At 32.9% G+C, this 21,634-nt stretch overlaps 1 protein-coding gene across 1 annotated transcript in view; it reads left to right on the top strand.

Moving 5' to 3' along the window:
* DACH1 (dachshund family transcription factor 1) overlaps positions 1-21,634 on the top strand; it is a 424,979-nt gene that overhangs the window by 386,240 nt on the left and 17,105 nt on the right. The window contains exons 10-11 of the mRNA XM_077767990.1: positions 2,848-2,991; positions 3,497-3,565. Of these exons, the coding sequence (XP_077624116.1) occupies positions 2,848-2,991; positions 3,497-3,565 (213 nt within the window). The remainder of the gene's footprint in view (positions 1-2,847; positions 2,992-3,496; positions 3,566-21,634) is intronic.

Genomic DNA, 21,634 nt, shown 5'->3' with positions numbered 1-21,634 from the left:
AGATTAAGAATATTTTCTTTATAACCAACTTTCCTTTTGCCTCAACCATAAGATTATCTTAAGTACTCCAGAGGGAGAGCACCTATTCTCTCATTTAATCAGTATCCAATATAAATATTCCATGTATTCTCCTTCTACATGTTTGACACAGTCATTTGGAAATCATTGTTTCTGTTTTGTCTTTCAAACCAGCAAGACTTAGCAGGTTGTTTCATTAGTTACTATGAAGCAATAGCTAGTCAGTTTCTGGGATGAGGCTGATTTGGGAAGCCATCACTGTACATGTATAGGACACTTCTAGACAATGTAGTTTCATATCGATTTAGGTACTGAAGTAATCAAGACAAGATAAACATTGATAATGGGATGTGTACTGTATGAATAATGGAGATTGGTCAAAGAGTTCGTTACATAGAACCATCTTCCATGAGATGGCCATGTCTTGATTTTACTCTCACCTGGAGAATTCTCCTTCTCTTCTCCTTCTCCTTCTCCTCCTTCTTCTTCCTCTTCTTCCTCTTCTTCTTCTTCCTCTTCTTCCTCCTCTTCCTCTTCTTCTTCTTCCTCTTCTTCCTCCTCTTCCTCTTCTTCTTCTTCCTCTTCTTCCTCCTCTTCCTCTTCTTCTTCTTCCTCTTCTTCCTCCTCTTCCTCTTCTTCTTCTCTTTGACAAGACTTAACGATAGATCCTTGAATTCCTAAAATAATCTTTTGGTTACTTGAGAGAACTTCAGAATTTTATTGGTTCAAATCTGTTGGAGACTTTATCTTGCTTTTTTTCTTTAACCACTAGAGGGCAAAACATTTCACAGATCACTTCATGAACCTCCCATTTAATTAATTGTGAACAATAAATTAAAGATATTTATAGTTATCAATTATAGTTATCAATAATTATCTATCATAAATGTATCTGTTGAAGCAGTGCACTATGCTGAAAAGAGAACATGGCAAAATCATTTGATTCTATCACAGAGGTGGAAACATTAAGCAGTCAATGGCAAGGCATTGAGACCTTTGTGCCATGGAAATATACAATCTAAATAAATAATTCGGATTACTGTTTATTTTCAAAGATAAACAGTCATCTTTGGAAAGGGATATAGTAGGCAAATGATTTTGTTAATATGGCTTTCACACTATTTTTTTTAAAATTTCATGTTTATTTAATTTTGAGAGAGAGAGACAGAGATAGAGTGCAAGCAGGGGAAGGTCAGAAAGAGAGGGAGACGTGGAATCCGAAGCAGGCTCCAGGCTCTGAGCTGTCAGCACAGAGCCTGACACAGGTCTTGAACTCAGGAACAGTGAGAACATGACCTGAGCCAAAGTCAGATGCTTAACCAACTGAGCCAACCAGCCACCTCACTTTCACACTATTAAATAAAGAAAATTAGCATTTATTCAAAGCCAGTTTTCTTTTTATTATAAGACTATAGCCAATGTACCTTTTGATAAAAGCAGTTTCTGTTAATATATGGTACCAGCAACAAAACTCCACGTTAATGGTCTGCCATCTCAACAATATTTATTATAACCATTGGCTATATGGAAATTAAAAATTGAAACAAATTCTTAGTTGAAACTTTATTATTTTATTTTGCATTTTGACTAAATACTGTATTAAATAATAATGTTGTTATTCTTAATCTGCAGTAAAAAATCAAAAAGTAAACTTGGAATGGCCAGTCCTTATGACTATTTCTACCAAAACGGTTTTCTCATACTGATTCTGCCATATTCACATCCACAATATTTATCAACCAGCAAAAAAAAAAAAATATATACATATATATAGTATACATTTTCTAAAGAAAAATGTTTGCATAACCCCATATGCTGACTGCTTACCTTATATGAATTATAAAAGCTAAAACAATTATCATATTGAAAGTATAGGTAACATACATTTTATGAACATCATTTATTTGTTTCTATTTACTGATTACATATTATATACAAATATTTAAATTGTCCAGTAGGAGAAAATGTATCAAGATTAACTTTTGTATCATAATCTCATTTTTTATATAAATACTGCATCATTGCCAGCAATAGCATATTATTATAATTATTAGTAAGGTTTTATTCTCTGCCATATTTCAGCAGAATAAAATATGATTTTCTTAAACTATGCTAGAGCACATATGAATTTGCTTAAAGTAATTATCAATATCTCTGAGCAAATTACAATAGCTTCATCCCCATCTAGACTGCTTATATGTTAATAATTAAGAGTAGTTAGGTCGTTAGATGCAATAATAATATTTATTGCATTTTTTTAAATTTCAAGGAAAAAATCTTAACTTTTGCAAAGCAACTTTAGGGAAAGTGCTCCATTTAGTCGTCAAAAATTGGTGCTTCATAGAGATAGGAGGCATGCTTATAAAGGTTGCATTATTCTAACTACTCTGACTATTTTGATTCAAGGGCAGAGACTAATCCACAAAATTTAATCAGGCTTCTTTTATCAGTGTATATAAATATTTACTAACATTAATTTCCCCTTAAATCTGTCCCAACTGATGACAATTAAAGGTATCTTCATAATATAATAGTAGAAAGTTACATAAAAATTGGTCTCCTTGGACATCACTGGGATTTATTTTAGGTAAAGGTGGGATTTTTTGAACTTACTCTGTATAAGTAGACTCAGCCCAGCAGGGAGGGCTTCATATATATATATATATATATATATATATATATATATGTGTGTGTGTGTGTGTGTGTATAAATATAAGCATATATTTATATATATAATGAAATTATATATATAATGAAAAAACATAGATCATTTGTAAGTTTGAGCATTGCAAAAATGTTTTAAAATATAATATACGAACTCTTTTCTAGCCATAGTTCAAAAGAGGCTAAAGAAGGAGAAGAAGGCAAAGAGAAAATTACAGGAAGCACTTGAATTTGAGACAAAACGGCGTGAGCAAGCAGAACAAACACTAAAGCAGGCAGCTTCTACAGACAGTCTCAGGGTCTTAAATGGTAAGAGGGTACATCTTTATGCATGGCTAATTTTCGTTTTTAGTTGTCAAAAGACAAGTTAAACCTGTGTTTGTGGTTTTATATTTTTCTATGGCTAGTGCTTCCGTAAACTGTGTTTATAGCTGAGAGCCCGGTGGGAAGCAGTCACAGGTGTTGGAGAAACGCTTTATTTCATAGATACCTTCACTGTCTTGTTACTTAACTTCGGTATCTGGGACCTGACCTCGCTTTCCCGTTTAACCAAACCTGTCTCTACTGAAATAGGCTAAAATATTCGTCTGAGCCTTTCCCACTCCCTATCCCATGTTATGAACAATTTTGCGGTACTTATTTATCTATTCAAAGATTTTGATGATTCTTGTGGCTGTGGTCTTTGTTCAGCCTTTCCAAGATGACACAGATGTATGTAATTTTAATTCAGCACCAAAGTAACAGGTTGCTCTTTTTTTAAAGGACGATAGAATCAAATGAAATATGTGTCACTCTTACCTTTCTGTGCTTTTAGACTCTCTGACCCCAGAGATAGAGGCTGACCGCAGTGGCAGCAGAACAGATGCTGAGAGGACAATACAAGGTAGGAATTTGCAAAAGGCTATAAATCTAGATCTTGCTATATGAGTTTTTCCTCCGCTTTAGCCTGCTATTCAAGCATGTAGCCTACCATCTGGGCCACATCAAAACAAGTTCAAACAAGGTCAAGTTCATCTTGCTTGTTTATACGAGTGAATTCATTTTGTGCTGATAGATTTTCTTTAAATTAACAGGTCATTTCTGTTTATACAATGCAATTAAAAAGGAATAATTAATTTTAAACAATGTATGATTTAATCTTGGACACAGTAAATGTGTTTTATGGAATGCTTGAAGCCGGTCTCATGCAGGAAAGGTTTGTAAGTTCTATATTCTGTGAATAAAAGCATGGGTTAATCAAATAGGTAGTTCTTAAATTTGAAGATTTCTCCTTCTCTTTTTTTTGTGACAGGTATGGCAAACTACATGCAAAATAGACTGGTTGAATGTTAACAATAAATAAGATTGTTTAGTCCTCTGTGGATTTCCTGAATGTTCTGTATGCCATTATATACATTTTAATAACACAAATCTGCTGAGCAAAATCATATATAGAATACTAAAGGGAGTTATATTAAACACTCAGAAGAGCTAAATATGTATATTGCCGAGACCACACTATTAGGAAAGAACAAAATCTGAAGGTAACATTTATATATAGTCTAACATCTATTCTAGGCAATAAACTCAGTCTAACAACATGAATACTAAACAGTAAAAAGAGTATTTGTTTTCTATTTTAAATGAAGATGGTTCTTCAAAGGGAAGCCTAAAATGATTAACTGCTATAATCCTCCCAATTGCTTTTATTTTGCATTTTAAGCTCAATCATTTTGAGGATATTGTTTGACATTAATTGTGCTACTTAATCAGCTCCAAAAGTGTCATTTTCGGTTTAGTGTAAAGAAAATACACTTTTGTAAAGTATCAGATATGCAGTAAGTAAAAATCAGAAATTTGACAAAGCATTCCTGAAGAATGTTTTTGCCTATATATATATATATATATATAAAACCAAAAAAATGGTAATTATTTTAAATCCTGAGACTATAACCATATGTTATTATGAGATATCTCCTTATAGATACAAGATTAATGCAATTGTACATGTAGGGAAGTCGTATTATTTTACAGCATTATGGATATCAGCAAAATTATGTGCCTATGTATGCATACAATCTTATTAATATCATAAGATTTCTCTTGCAGTTCTCTTAAAAATTGCATACAGATGTAAACAAATGAATAATATCAATGCCAGTCCTCTTTATCAGGGATGGTAACTTCAGTAAGGTCCATGTAAATATCAGTCCTAATTTGTGTGTGCAGGGACCACTCATGCACTAATTTAGCTGATGGCCAAAGTGGTCTAAGAAAGCACATGAGTCTCCAGGTAGATGTGGTATATAAAGTATCTGGTATCTACAGAATCCTCAAGGTTGTCAAACTCAATCCAAGAAAAATGATAGAAAATATTCCTGCACATTCATGTAAGATTTGTTGTCAGTGTTAAGAAGCAATTGGGCAATGATTAAACATTGTGCATGGTTGACCTAATGTTTATTCCAGGAATTTGCTATCAGTAATATTTTGATCATCAACCAGGCTATAGTTATTTTAATTTTAATTTGCAAAATCCACATATATTCAAAATACACTTTAATATGGATAAAGTCATGCTGTATAAGTTTGAAGTATTGACTACCCTCAATTTCTATTGTGATTTGCTTATTCTTAGTACAATTTTAAATCATAATTGGCCTTCCTTTTGTGATCCAGAATGCTCTCAGTTGAGTAACAAAGAAAACTCACCCAAACAACTTTATAATTAAGGCAATAAAACACTTGAAGGAGAATTATACATAGTAACATAAAGCCAAATATAAATGATTATGGAGTTATTTAATAGTTTGCTTTAGTTGTAATATAAAATCTTATTCATCTCATTCATTCATTCAGCTGATCAATTAAAAATATATGTTCCTGAATTCTAATGTAAATAATCAGTAATACTCCACTTTTATCACACTTATCCTTGGATTTAATGGTTTTATTCTATTGTTCAAAAGCACAACTAGTTTTCAACAAAACACATAATATTCAGGGTTTTAATTAGATACTATGATTTTTTTCTCCAATGTAATAAAAACTGGTAGATGAATCTGTATTTTTATGTTTTATTTGCTAAAAAGGTATTTCAACAGCAGTTGCACCACCCAAGACATTTAAAATACCGGGCAGAGCAAAGAGATCATCTTTTGCTGCTCTAACCCCACTAAATAAGCTCATTTAACATTTGAAGCTTTTTTTTTTAAACCTGAGACTACATTATTAATATGTTTGAGACACAGAACAAAATTAGCTGTGAACGCAAGAAATCAAATATAAAAACTATTGAGTTAAATTCCGAGTCTAAGCACAACGATGGGAGAGGCACCGAAAGAACTGGAATTCATTGCTAATTGGCGAAATGGTCTATGTCATGCATTTTGGGAGCCATAAGCCCTTGCTGCTTCACAATATAAGAATGACACAAACTTGGTCCCTTAGTCCCTTTGCTTTTCTCTGTCTTGGTGTCCCCAAGCCCGGGTGTTGTGTATTCTTTCTTGCTCCCGGTTCAACCGTAAGTGACATTATTTTCTGTTCCAAAATAAACTCAACTTAATTAGGAAAGACAAAAGAAACCCACGTTTCTCTATGCTTGTCATGAATTTATTTACTTTTAACATTCTGGCAATAAAGAAATGCCATGTTTGGCCCAAGAGTTAGTCACCTAGCAGCTGGGCACTTAAATACCACTCAAGTGCCAGGTAATTACCTCCAAATAAGAAGCTCGGATTAGTCTAAATATTGCCTCATTGGCGTTTAATACCACTATTTCTGTAAAAACTGTAGAGGAGGGGAGGAAGAATCCAGAAAGAAGCTTGGAAAATATTCCTGAGCAAAGAGACTCTAAATAATTTAAATACTTGTGATACATAAAGTAAATCGTCTCATGCTACACAGGGATAAATTCTTCATTGCTGATATTTCTAGTAACTAACTCAAAATTTACAAGTTTGGTGGAGATAATATGGTTAGAGAATAAGCATAAAAAATTTAAAAAAACAACTTGTTTCAGAAGCTGAATTATATGATTAACTCCCATGCCTTGAGTCTTACAGATTTGTGTGTCATGATTTGTGTTGGAAAATTTTATCTTACTTTAAAGCTTCTTGTAAAATCTTTTGAATATGCAGAGTAGACAGTTTATTTAAATACTCACTGAATACTTTTTTTGGATGAGTTAATAAATAGCTGACAAGGGCAGCTGGGTGGCTCAGTGATTGAGAGTCTGACTTTGGCTCGGGTCATAATTTTGCAGTCCTTGGGTTCGAGCCCCATGTTGGGCTCTGTGCTATCATAACAGCTCAGAGCCTGGAGCCTGCTTCAGATTCTATGTCTCCCTCTCTCTCTGCCTCTCCCCCGTTCATGCTCTGTATCTCTCTCTCTCAAAATTAATTAATTTAATTTTTTAAATAAATAAAATAAACCGATATCCACCAAAACCCTTCTGCCCCCACCCATCCCGACACTGTGTCTATACAGTGTCAAATCTGTAATACGATGGCTTTCTTCAGTTAAATTCTAATCTCTTTTTAATCTCTCTTCCTAGGCAATGGCACCCACTTAAATGGTTTATTTAACGTATGTGGTTTGACAGTTTAAAAAATATATCTATCTCATTCAGACACATCTTAAGAGCCCCAGGTAGTATCCAACTTTTATTTGCCTCAAGGTCTCACAGAGGCTTCAAGGTCCAGGGCACAAAACCCAAAGGATGATGATCCCCTGCAAACCTGTCTTCATCCAGTGTTCCTTCCCCAGGGAACCCAAGCCCTTATCTGCCTGATGCAGTATCCTCCTTCGTTTCTAGGAAGGGAAGCACAGAGCACAATTTCCCTCCCTCACGCACCAAACTGGTTACAACTCTTTTCTCTTATCTTCAAATCCACTTGTCTTTTTCTTTCTTTTTCTTTCTTCCTTTCTTTCTTTCTTTTTTTCTTTTTCTTTCTCTCTCTTTCTTTCTTTCTTTCTTTCTTTCTTTCTTTCTTTCTTTCTTTCTTTCTTTCTTTCTTTCATGTTTTTATTTCCTGAACATCCCACATCTTTCTCCACGTCTCAGGGACATGTTCCTTCCTCTTTGCCTTTACTGACCCATCCTTGAAGCCATATTTTAGAAGTCGCTGCTTCCAGGAATGCTGCCCAGACTCCACCACTGCTCTGCAGCTCCTCCCTGACCCCTGGGTCTAGTTCCTCCTCTTGAAGATTTCTTGACCTACCGTCCTCCTCTCCACAATAACGTGCTATGCATTTGTAGTTCTTCTTCAAGGTCTTCTTCCTCTGAAAGGTAGCTGAGCAGAGTGTGAACCATGCCTATTTTGGTGACCAATGTGCCCCTGTATGTTTGACAGATGCATCCAAATATGTCAGATATTTGTGCCATGTTCATAGTGCTGAATGTTTGATATGTCATGAAGGAAAGGTATCAACCACTGATGACTTAGGACCTGTTTGATTTTGTAGATGCCGAGGGTCCTTCTTGTTCTGACATTTCTCAGACTTTGGTTGGAGAGACTGATGCTAGGAAATGAAGGATAATGTAATTCAAACTAGGAAACTCAGAATTATAGATTCTGGCAGAGTTAAATTTCATATCTGAGACTGAGTTAACAAGATGTGTTTATGCTTCTTGTATGTGTTTGTAATATTACTTGTTTGCAGATTTGACATAAGATTTGGATTCTGTGAATATTTACTTACACTTATTTTTTTTCCATTTTAAATTTACATTTAAGTTGACATGCTATAGCCACATTTTTAAAATAATACTTTCACCTTCTGTTTAACATACATTAACCTTATACTTCTTACAATTTTACATGATTAAATCTCCTCTACAAATTATTTAGGTTTTCAATATATAGACTCAAACCATAACGTATTATCTATGTCTTTTATAAAATTCCAGAGTCTAGAAAGTTTACTTTCCAAATAGATTTGGCTTCTTCTTTTTAAGAAAACCTGTCTTCATAAACAAAAAATTAAATTGGTAAAATCAATGGAAATGTGGACCATCGTTCCTGTGATATCTTAGAATATCTTCAAGTTATGCTTGTAAAATCTTGACTTTACTTGAAAGTACATGTCTTTTATTTACATCCAATGGCCATAATCAGAACTGTTTGGCTTTTTATTCTTTTTTTTTGACTGATCTCAGATCATAGAAAACTAAATATTCTTCCAATAAAACAACATAAAAGACTGGCCTTCACATTAACGATCCCTTTTTTTCCAATTAAAAAAAATTCTGCTTCTTAGATATTTGAATATATGGGCTGAATTTTAAAATTATTTATTCAGCAAATATTTATTGAAAAAAGATGATATGCCAAGCACACTTTCATGATGTTATTTCCTTAGCACTAGGAAAGGACTTTAAAGATCAAATGAATCTCTTCATTTTGCTAACAAGGAGAGTGAGACTTAGGGAGACTAAATACTTGTTAAAGGTTATAACATGAGTTAATCAGTGTTGGGAATATAACATAGTACAGTTGCTTTTCACATCCCGATTGTTTTAGGTTAAGATTGCCAAAATATGCTTTTTTTGCTCTTTTAAAATATGTGATGATTATTATTTGTTCAGCACTTACAATTCCAAAGCATCATAATGCATATCATTCTTATGAGAGGCATTTATATCTTTTATCAAGATTTATTTTATTGAATCAAATGTTATAACACTCAATAAATCTCCTAGTAATGCATTTTCTTTCATTTAGACTTAGGGATATTGTATAGTAAATGGAAGTATTTGCTTATACAAATAGTGATGTGGATGAAAGCTGATATTTATTGAGCCTTTCCTATATATTGTAATTTAAAGATGAGGTAAGTAGGGTGGCTGGGGGGGCTCAGTCAGTTAAGTGTCCCACTCTGCATTTTGGCTCTGGTCATGGTCTCAGGACTCCTGAGACTGAACCCCATGTGGAGGTCTGTCCTTCTCGCTCTGTCCCTCGTCCACTCACACCCCGCTCTCTCTCTCTCAAAATAAATCAGTACACATGAAAGGTGAGATAACTAAAGTTCAGAATGGCTAGTTAACATTCTCACATTTGCACTGTGAATAAGCGGGGCCACAGACATTTGAATTCATATGTATGACCCCAGAGTCTGTGTTCTATCCTCCGTGTCTTGCTGTGTGGACTTAACTTCTTTCTTCCAGGATAACACTTGCATTCCTGTCCCCCAATTTGAATAGTTAGGACGTTGTCTGTTAATGGCTTAAAGAGTTCAAAATAGTCTACTGACAGCTACTAGAGAATGATAAACAATTGGAAAAAAAAATGTTTCTTTTCCAGCTTTTACTTTTTAATCCCTCATTATGCCTATACCATGTTTATAGATACTTCCAGACACGCCGGGGAAAACTCACCCTAAGTGAAGAAAGCAAAGAGGCAATATAAAATAGTAAAAAATTAATCATATTTAGATAACTACATCCCTGCCATTTAGCATGCAATGAGCTTAAGATCGATTTAAAATCAGACACAAATCCAGTTGTGACTTAATATAAGACATTTGGAGAACCTCTTCATTTCTTATGCAGTATGTGTTTGAACAGTTACTAAATGGTATTCCAAGACTTTTTCCCTCTAATGGTCCTAAATTGAAAGTTACCTAAACTTAGGACTTCTAAAATCTTTTTGAAACTATTATTTAAATTTAATTTCATAAAATTATCTTATTCACATTTATATTTTTAATACCTAAAAAAAAAAAAACCCCAAACCCTTAAGTTTAACGTAGGAGTGGAGGCTTTCTAGGCACCGCTATAGAACTAGCAATTAAGAAACACTAGGAGATGGGGCGCCTGGGTGGCTCAGTCGGTTGGGCCTCCAACTTCGGCTCAGGTCATGATCTTGCAGTTTGTGGGTTCGAGCCCTGTGTCAGGCTCTGTGCTGACAGCTCAGAGCCTAGAGCCTGTTTCAGATTCTGTGTCTCCCTCTCTCTGACCCTGCCCTGCTCGTGCTGTCTCTCTGTCAGAAATAAATAAAACTTAAAAATAATTAAGAAACGCTAGGAGTCAGAATGAGATTCAAATCTCTGCCTCACTATTTTGTTTATTCCTTTAGTAGTTGCTTAACCTCAGAGGGCTGTTTAGAAGGATTAAATAAAATAATCTATGTAAAGCACTTAGCATATACTGGGCAAGAATACACATACAGTTAAGTTTTAGCTGTTAACATTAAATTTTATTATTATGAGTTAACATATTTACAGTGCCTAGCAACTAACTGATAAACACTGAAGCTATTATTACTCTGTTATGTAATTTACTTCTCTTTTTTTTACAGAAAATTGGTCTTTATAATATAATGTTGATATAGGTCCACGGTAAAGTATTTGTAGAAATTTATAAGACTCTTTTTGTAATTGGAGCCTAATTTTTCATATCTAAAGATTTTTTAAAGATGTTTTTATTTAGCTTAAAAAAGGGCATGTGAAGGTTTCATAGAAAGAATAAGTGAAGAGAAGGGAAGGAAAAAGGAAAGGAGGAAAGAAGAAGAAGGAGGGAAGGAAGGAAGGAAGAGAAAGAAAGAAAGAAAGAAAGAAAGAAAGAAAGAAAGAAAGAAAGAAAGAAAGAAAGAAAGAAAGAAAGGAAAGGAAAGGAAGGAAGGAAGGAAGGAAGAAGAAAAGAGAAAAGAAAAAAAGAAAAAGGGGAAAGAAGAGAAAGTTAATCAAAACATCAAAACTGGTTTCTGGGCTGTGTGCATGGCATATTGACAATTGTTGAGGCAATTACAAGTAATGTAATCACTATCAGAATTACCTCCAACTATTTTTCTTGATCTAAAAAATAAATATTAGAATTATATTACTATGAACAAACTAAAACAATAATAAATTTACTTCGAATCTCTTGGCACTGGTTTCTGGTGTTTGGCAGCATTTCAGTGCAGCTAATCAATTTGAGACAGCATTGATTAAGTTGGACAAAAGTTGATATTGATTGCAGGCTGTAACCAATAAAGAGACTATTGTTCCATAGTTATCGTAGGTCATTGTTAACTACTCATTTAACTAGACAGAGTTATTATTATTAAATAGAAAGTGTCAAAGATAGCCATGAATTGAGATATTTTATAAAATTTTAGAAGAATGTTTTCTTATAATTTCAGTAGAAGCATTTTTATTCTTTTAAGAAATATATAAGAAAGCAAATCTTGTTTTTGAACATAGGAGGCTATGTTTAAACACCAAATTCTAAAAGCCTTTTATAGGTTTTTGTTGTAAATGTCTTCTTACATAATAAGTAACATGAAATGAGACATAATAGGCAGTGAAGTATGAAGTTGCTGAAAATAGTAATAGGATATCATTTGTTTTAGTTATTACTTACATAAAATTATTTTCAACATATTATTTCGATAGACCTAACTTTCTAAACTCTTAGTTCTTATGGGGTAAAAGCATGATTCTCGTTATTATTGTTGTTTTGAATTGTGTTTGTTCTGTGATTTCAAATCTTACTCCATTGCCCAAATATTATTCAGATTAAATTAAAGCAACATGATTGGACTCGGTTTGTAATATAGTTGATATCATTTTTTTCTAGTAAATGTAGTATAGTATTTGGTAGCTTCTCTGAGAATTCAGGGGACATAGAGAATATCAGGAATATTAATTAGAATTGAGGATTTAAAGAGGGTAAAAAAGACATTGTACAACTAAATTCCAATTAAGTGTGGAAACAGACCAATTATTTATAGAAAACATAATGTTTGGTTAGCATAGTACAATTGAGTTAAATTGGCTTTTTCATGAATGTGTTTGTGGCTTGCCTTGAATACTGTCTGAAGACCATAATCAAAGAACAGTGATAAATGGAAATTGAGAAAGATATTAGCAGGGAGCCCAAAAGATCAATGCTAGATCCATTTTGATTTACCGTCATAATTAGTGATATGGAACAGTGGTTAAACAGAGTGTATCAATGAAATTCACAGATGATCCTAATTTAGAAGGCATAACATACATCTGTGTGGATAGTGTAAGTAAGCAATAGAAAGTAGGGAATTTATGAGTGTCAGGATGAATGAAATGAGATGATTTTTGTAAGAAAGAAAATTTAATTTTAAGATCTGTGGGTTTACATAAAAACAGTAAAAAGCTCAACAAATGTCGATGATGAAGTGTGTCCCCTTATAACTTTTTGTGGTTCTGTACCAACAGTGAGTGGCTGTAGGAATGAGAGAAATGTCAGAGGATAGGTAGAAAAATAAGCCTGTGTCAGTTTAATATTATATATATTTTATTAATGATACTTTTTATTATTATGAATACTAGACAGTTGAAGAAATTGGTTTTTCATTATGATCAATACATTCCATTAATATATTTTTTAGACAGTATATTCTAATCTTCAGATTTAAGAAAAGTTTATTTAAAATAAGGTTTTGTTTTGAGTCCTTTAATTTTTATTATCAAAGGAATAAATTGATGATCATTATATCCAATTAACTTGCTCATTGACGACTGTTGCAACAGAAAGTGTATATAAAGTCTACTAAAGCTGAAGGTTACCATTTAGAAATAGAGATGAGGACTAACTCCAGCATTTCATTTTCACATAGCCTGCTTCCTCTCTTTGTATCCACCCTTCCACAGTAAAAGTAGCCCGGACATCTAAAAGAACCTTTAATAAATATTCACCATTATTTCTTTGAGGTGGAACATAAATATATTTTTATTTTCTGAAAAATGTTATTTATAATTCAGGAGTTATAAAAGTTATCTGAAAATATTTAAATTACAGAAAAAGAACCCTCACTTTAAAGTCTATTCACTAAATTACAGGATTTGTATGCACAAAATAAAAAATTGGTACATAAACACCTGGTGGTGGAAAGTATGCCATCAATTTTGATAGCGTATGTATGTTTACATGTTCAAGATATATAGCATGCTTTGCTATAAATTCTTCTTTAAAAAAATAAAACATCATCATTTAGACTATAAATGTAAAAATGCTTATGGTGCATTATTCCACCTCCCATGGTTAGGGACAGAATGCAGACATGCCACAATAATGTTTTTTATTTCGACTGTTCGAACCATATTAATGAGAACATCATTTTGGAGAACTAATTATTTCTATTTGTCTTGTGTCACACTTTCTAATTCCCCTATATTAGCACAGCCAAAGCAAATTAATTGCTTTTCCAGCAGTTGAACCTTGTCCAAGAATGAGCTCACATTCCCTTCCAGTTTCCCTGTTTCTGGGAGTGCATTGTGTCAGAAATTTCTCTTGATACTAAACATAGTCTAGAGAATATCTTTACAGATTTCTGTGCACTCACTTGATGAAATTTATAAGTTTAAGTGACCCGCCAGGAAAGATAAAGTTCTTAGCTGCAAGATTATACATCAAAACAGTTAAAGTGAAATTAAAATTAAATGAATGAATCTCACTGAAGCAAAAAAAGCAGTAATTAATGGTTCCCTTAATTGTCTTCATAAAATATTTGCATGGGTCTAATTTGCATAATTTGCATGTATTAATTAATCTTTCAAAGGAATTTTGTGCTGAGAGAAGCCAAAAAATCTCTTTGTTTTATTTAACATCTAATGAAATATTTATCTTCTTTAATGAACTTCTCATCTTCATTAAAATAAAAATTGCACAAGTTTGTATGTTTTAAATGTTTTTATAATTGAAGTATTCAAAAAATCTCTTTAGACTTACAACAGCTGAAAAATAAACACATTTCTTAACATCCAGTATCATTTTAACAAAAGCAACACTTTAAAAGGAAGTCCAATTTCACTTTCTCAAAGGTGGCAAAGCATTTGCTAGATGAATAAATGAATATAGCTATTTGGTTTTAAAAGTGAGATTTACAAAGGCCCAATCATTTCTTTCAATAGTAATATTATTTTGATGGCTGAAGTAGTGGGCAACGAGAGGGTAGATATGAGAAAAAGCAGTCTGTTTCATTGTTTGGGAAATGGTTCATTGGTTGAAAATATTCTAACTGGTACAAAGAAATTAGTCCATTAAATTTCCGATCCATTGTGGACTGATAATTCTGAAAAATAAGATAAAAATAAGAAAGGTGAAAATATTAACAGAAAAAAACATTTTCAAGAACATTTTTAAAAAACGAGGCGCCTGGGTGGCTTAGTCGGTTAAGCGTCCGACTTTCGCTTAGGTCATGATCTCGCGGTTGGTGGGTTCGAGCCCCGCGTCGGGCTCTGTGCTGACTGCCAGCTCAGAGCCTGGAGCCTGTTTCAGTCTCTGACTCCCTCTCTCTCTGACCCTCCCCTGCTCACGCTGTCTCTCTCTTAGAAATAAATAAAACATTAAAAAAAAATGTTGGAAAAAAAATCCACTTGCGATTATTAACTGCTAGATTGACTGACAGTATTTCCTGGCAGAAGCTATACAGTTCCATCTTTATTCTAAATCTGACTACTCGAGATTTGCAGCAAGGGTTTCCTCTCTCACAAACCGAGATCATAGTGAAGACCAAGAAGTGTGCCTTGGAAGAGATGAAATTCAATTTCCTCAAGTGGCAACTAGTAACCCCTTCACGAGAGCTAAGGAAGAGTGTGGGGGTGATTCATTAATGGTATTCATTATTTTTGGAGCAACCGTGATCCAGAATATTTCAAATAAGAACCTTAGTAAACATTGTCTAAAGCAATTTAAAGTTTGCACAGCTTTCTCATATACATTACTTTTGTTTCTCTTCACCACAAGCCCATTTTATATTTGAGAAAACTGAGGCACACAAACATAAAATGGATTGCTTGGAATCAAAATGTGAACCGGGACATCTGAGTCCTTTTGACTCCATATGCCTTGCTCCTATGTGACATCAATCTTTTTATCTCATGATAATTTATGAAGTGGCTATGAGTGGCTAACTGTTAAGCCAGATAATGAAGGTGGCATAAATTTATAAGGATTAAGATTCAAAATGCAAATATATGGTTCCTTCTACGTAAAGTTTAGTAATGAGATAAAAATCAATTAAATTGACTTTGGTTTCTTCCAGGATCATCTTTAGGGAGGTAAAAAGGGATTTTCATTAGGCTATGGACACATTTCTTAGCCCTGAAACTGTTCTCATGATTTGCAGTTTCTCCTGAAGTTTTCCCAAATATAAAAAGAAAAACTTAATTCATTAGGTTACAAAAGTAATTAGCAATCAGTTACAAAAGAAATGCGCAGATTTTCCCTAGCATTAACACTGAGAATTTATTTAATAAATAACGAATTTATAAGGATTAAAATTTAACATTTAGATGATTTAGTTCAAAGAGACCGTGCTAGATGGAGAATCATAATCTACTGTCAGAACTACCATCCAATAATGTTGTGACCCAGGTCACTCACTTTAGCTGCTAAAACCTGTTCTATTACTAATATAACACACATGTGCTATACATACACGTCATGGGTCTGTGGTCCATTATGGATATGTGGTTTCTGGATTCAGACTGCCTGGGTTCAAATCACCCCACTGATGTTTACTATCTGTATAACACCGAGTGTGTAAATTAAACATTTTGGTTTTTGGAGTTCTGATATGTAAAACACAGAAAATGATCATAATATCCACCTCACAGAGTTGTTATGGGATTAAGTGAATTTATGTTTGTAAAGAACTTAGAACAGTGTTTAGTAGATGCTAAATGCTAAAAGACTGCTATTTTCACAATTATGTGCAAATTTAATGTAATAATACTTGCAATAGTATTGATTTGGGTAAAAATAAACATGATTTGGATCTTAAAAATTATTTTAAGCCAATGATTTTTTTCCTAGATGTGACACTTTTCTTTTAGCATGTTTTAAGCTGGAAAATGCAAATTATATTTACCAGATTTTCCAAGGCATTTAAAAAATTAGTGACAGGGTGTAAATTTTAATATTTGTGTCAATTTAAATAATATGGTTTAGGGACATTTATTTGCAGCCACATATTCAGTATGATTATTTATCTCTTTGCAAATTAAAGATAAACTAGGTATTCTTGACTCACTTAAGATGGAAGTGTTAGAGTATCTTAATTTTTTATTATATTTTGGCCAATTTCTCTTAATATGGTTTGTATTTTCATATAGTGTGGGGTAACTTCAGACTCTTCTAATTCATATATAATCATACTCGAGAGATAGTAAATCTCCACTTAAGCTTACTAATTACACCTATAAAACCATGAATGATGGCTACAAATTATTGGATCTGACTCTCATTCTTTATTTATTTCTCCCTGGGAGAAAGAGCACTGGATGGGGAGATTTTAGACCATAAATTATTCCCATACATAATCAAGTTTGCTGTGTTTAACTTTGATTCCATACTATGATGTTATATTAACTTATGAAATTCCCATATTAACAGATTAAGAACCAATTATTTGATTTTCTTGATAAAGTGATATTTATCATTAAAATTTCAATGTATTTTTTCTTAATAACTTCTACTGATTAATATAGTTCTAGGTCTATTTTGATTCAAGTTATCATAGTCTTTGACTGCTCATTATAAATTATCTAGCAATGTTAAATGAAATGTCTCAGTGAGCCTTTATCTCTAGATTAACTGTTAGGAATGGAGAAAAAATTCACAAATGAGAAAGAAGATTAGATGTAAAACAATGGTAACAGAAAGTATATTTCTCTTCTAAACCCAAGAGATGGTTCTGGATTCTATCCAACTGTTGCCCAAGTGGGACCATAAACTCAGTATTACCACATTTTTTTCTTCCAGAGGAACTTTATGTAAAAGCATAGATTTTTAAAAATACTGTGGAAGCCTGAATAAGATAAATATTTATTTATGATCTTTATGAGAGAAAAGTTCTCTCAATCCAAAAACAAACAAAAAACAAAAAAACCTCATAATATGTCAGATTATGTCAACACATAAACCAAATTAAAAATAGCAGTTAAGTCGTAAGTGAAAAGGGGTGCCTGGATGGCACAGTTGGTTAAGTATCTGACTCTTGATTTTGGCTCAGGTCATGATCTCAGTGTTTGGTTCATGAGATCAAGCCAGCTTGGGATCCTCCCTCTCTCCCTCTCTTTCTGCTTCTCCCTTGCTTACATGCACATGCTCTCTCTCTCAACATAAGTAAATAAGCTTTAAAAAAGGCACAAGTAAAGAGAACAGCTCTCCAAGCTTTTTAGAATGAATGCAATGACTTCACCTAACTGCTCTGATTTCTGGCATGCTTTTGAGATACAATTTTGAGGCCCACTTGCCTATGTCTTTCTTCTATTTTTGACAATTTTTCTTCAAAGTTTTACAATTCAGATTAATCCCATTGTGTTAGATACTTAATTGGTATGATATTTACAAAGGAATATAAATGCCCAATTATTTATTTTGTGAATTCTAATTACACTACTTAAATTATTAGAATGAGAAATACTTCAAGAAATTGCAAAAGGTACTTCAATGTAAGAGGTTGATGAATTATATACTATAGCTCATAGGCTGTATTTCACTAAGCAATAGAATTCTGGTCAGTGTATCTCCAAGCTTCAATGAGTGAAAAGAGTGAAGTAAACATGGTAGATAAATAGAAAAAATGTTAATGGCATGGCATTTATATGCTTATGATGTATCTTTTGTAATGAATTTCTTATAACTCTCATTTTTCCTGGGTGGGACATCTTTGAGATTTGTGATATATTTACGCTAACTTTCCAAGGGTTACCAGTAGCAAAGTCAAATATGGCTCTAAAAAACTATTTCTCCCTATCATATCATTCCACTACTTGTAGAAATATTATTATAGTCTTACAGTGAGGTTTTAAAATATAGGCAAAGGACACATGAGTGGCTCAGACTGTTGAGCCCCTGACTCTTGATTTCACCTTGGGTCATGATCTCATGGTTTGGTTCCTTAGATTGAGCCCTGCATGGGGCTCTATGCTGACAGCTTGGAGCCTGCTTGGGATTCTCTCTCTCTCCCTCTCTCTGCTCCTCCCCTGCTCACAGGCATGTGCTGTCTCTCTCATGCTCTCTCTTAAAATAAATAAACTTTTTAAAAAAAGATTTAAAATACATGCAAAATTAACTAGCAGCTTATTGCTTCTTGTTACACCTACTAATATAGCAAATGAAGGCAGTGAACCCATCACACTGAACTGATTTCACTTCCTTTCAAAAAGTCACCCTTGTCAAATCATCAACAAAATATGGCTCAAACCCCAATAGACCATCCATCCAAAAGTGGAAAACACTAAAGAATATGAGCTCTTATGTTAACAGGTGATCAAATCTCATTTTGACACAAAACTTTGAACAGTATTTAGCTTAGTTTCCACATTCTCTCATCTCATGAAATCACATCCACAATAAAGTCTCAACTAATTCCAAAAATACTAATAGCATTTATCTACATAGTAAAAATTTTATGAAAATCAATGGTTGAGTGGTTATGAATAAACATACCAAAATTAGGTCAGTATTTTTAGCGTGTTTATATACTTAAGTTTCAGTATAGTATATATATATACTATATATATATATAGTATAATATACATTTTTTGTGTTTTTGTTTTTAAGCCACATATGAATTGATTTCTAAGTTAATGTTTAAATATTTAGTTTATGTAATTCCCCATTTTGATCTTAAATGCAGTTCTTGGTTGCCTTGGTTTAAAAGGTATTTCAATATGTGATTCTATTCCTTTGTGAGAAAATTTGAACACTGACATTTACTTAAACCCAACAGTTAACATAGAAAGGCTGTGAATTCTCACAACTCAATATGCTCCTTTTTGCAAGTTGTTTTTACAAAACAAAGGAAATACAAAACATTTCCAATTATTTTTTAATGTTAAATTTTATAGCCAACAAAGTTGATGAAATTTTATGTCATTATTCCAAAGCTTTTATATTTTAACAGTTTCAGGGTGTAATATTGGAGAACCAAGTATGCATGGCAATTTTAGCAATATTTAATGGATCAATGACAGTTTAGAATACTGAACCTTGAAATCAATGACTTTGATTATTGTTTTTTACTGTTGGCAGTATTTATGATTTCTGAATGAAATGAGTTAACAATGTGACAAATATATGAAAATATAAAACTAGACATTTTTAAATCACTTTTGTGATAATTTTAATTTCAGTTTCTTCTCTATTGTGGTTTTGTCTTCTCCCTCTCTAACCACTAACTGGAGATACACATTTCCATATGGTTAGGCTAGTAAGTAAATAAATACAGAATACAAACAAGGAAAGTTACAGAAACTCCAAGATCACAAATTTAAATCTTAATGAAACCTCAGAACATCTATTCTCAACCTTTTCAAATAAATGGTTGTCACCTGCTGTCTCTTATTAAAGCCCTGCTGACCACTGCAACTGCTATGCAGTCTTTACTGCAGTATGGAATGGAAATACATACATGAACACATCCTCTAACATGACTTCCAGGCTGATAGCAATGTCCTCTTCTGAGAATCATCTCATGAACAGTTTGGGAAAACAAAACTTAAAAATGGCCATATGTGAAAACCGAATGTCACTTAAAAATATATATCTCCTTGAATTTTCCAAGTTCATTTTTAATATTCTAAAGACTCTAAAAGTCCTGCATTGGGATGCCTCGGTGGCTCAGTTGGTTAAGCGTCTGACTTCAGCTCGGGTCATGATCTTGTGGTCCATGGGTTCAAGCCCCACGTCGGGCTCTGTGCTGACAGCTCAGAGCCTGGAGCCTGCTTCAGATTCTGTGTCTCCCTCTCTCCCTGCACCTCCCCTGCTCAAGCTGTGTCTCTCTCTGTTTCTCAAAAATAAATAAATGTTTAATATTTTAAAAAAATAAAAATAAAAAAATAAAAGTCCTGCATTAAAGTTGATACATGTCACTTAAAATTTAAATTAACATTCCTAAAATCTGATTACAAAACCTTTTTATTGAATTAAAAATGACATCTCATGGAATGAACTTTGGCAAACTGACTCTGATAACTAATTCTTGGTAACAGATTCTATCTGCTGTAACCAGTTCACTTTCACATATGCTTATACGCCAAGTGCTGGGGCTAGAAAAAATGCAAAACACATGATATCGTTTCTAGATAGTTGATAATCTAGTGAGATATAGAGATACATAAATAATTCTAGTAAAATATGCATTGAGCTAATATTTTTTGATAAAACTGTGGGTGTCAAGGTATTCAGGAGTAGTAGGAATTAAGTTTAATTTTAGTTATATAGAAATATGAAATAGTTACACGTTAAATTTTTATAAGGAACCAGGAATCATTTTAACAAATCAAAATATGGTCAAATCATATACCTACAAGTCTCTATATCTAAAAACTAACATACTCTATAAACATTCTAGGTAGTCATACTTTGAAGTTTTTCCAACAGGACTTATTTTTAGCTTTGTTGTTTATAAGAACTCACTAGTACACTTTTGGGAACCTGTATTCAAGCCTTAAATTAATTTAACAGATTGAACTTGAAATTTAGAAAATGTGATTTTTTTTTTCCTTAAAGGTGTAAAAGAGCTATCAATCTCTCCTAAGGAAGTACTGCCTTGATCTAGTGTTTCTGAAATGTAAACAAAAGTACTTTCAGAACACCAACAAACCAATGAATTCCAATTGGATGACTGGTGATGAATCATTTAAGTCTATATATTTGTAAGTCTAAATCTTCTGAGAAGCCATATTATTGACATATTTTATGTAATTTTCTTAAACAGCAGATACATAAATATTATGGCTGTTTCTGAGTATGGCTTGAAACAGATACCTAAATAATATTTAGGAATATTTATCTGATTCCCTTTNATAATATAAATATATATACATAAATAAAAAAGAAAAAAATTAAATATTTTAATCCCATTGTGTTAGGCACTTAATTGGTATGATTATTGCAAAATAATATGAAAAAATCTGGTCCCCTTGGTTTTATATCTGAAATCAGTATATTTAATCCTAAGTCTAATATAAACATTGCATGGGAATGTTGATCTAGAGT

The sequence above is a fragment of the Crocuta crocuta genome, unplaced genomic scaffold (genome assembly GCF_008692635.1).
Source record: "Crocuta crocuta isolate KB4526 unplaced genomic scaffold, BGI_CrCroc_1.0 scaffold115, whole genome shotgun sequence".
Classification (NCBI taxonomy): Eukaryota; Metazoa; Chordata; class Mammalia; order Carnivora; family Hyaenidae; genus Crocuta; species Crocuta crocuta.
This window is presented reverse-complemented; position numbering and strand designations above follow the sequence as displayed.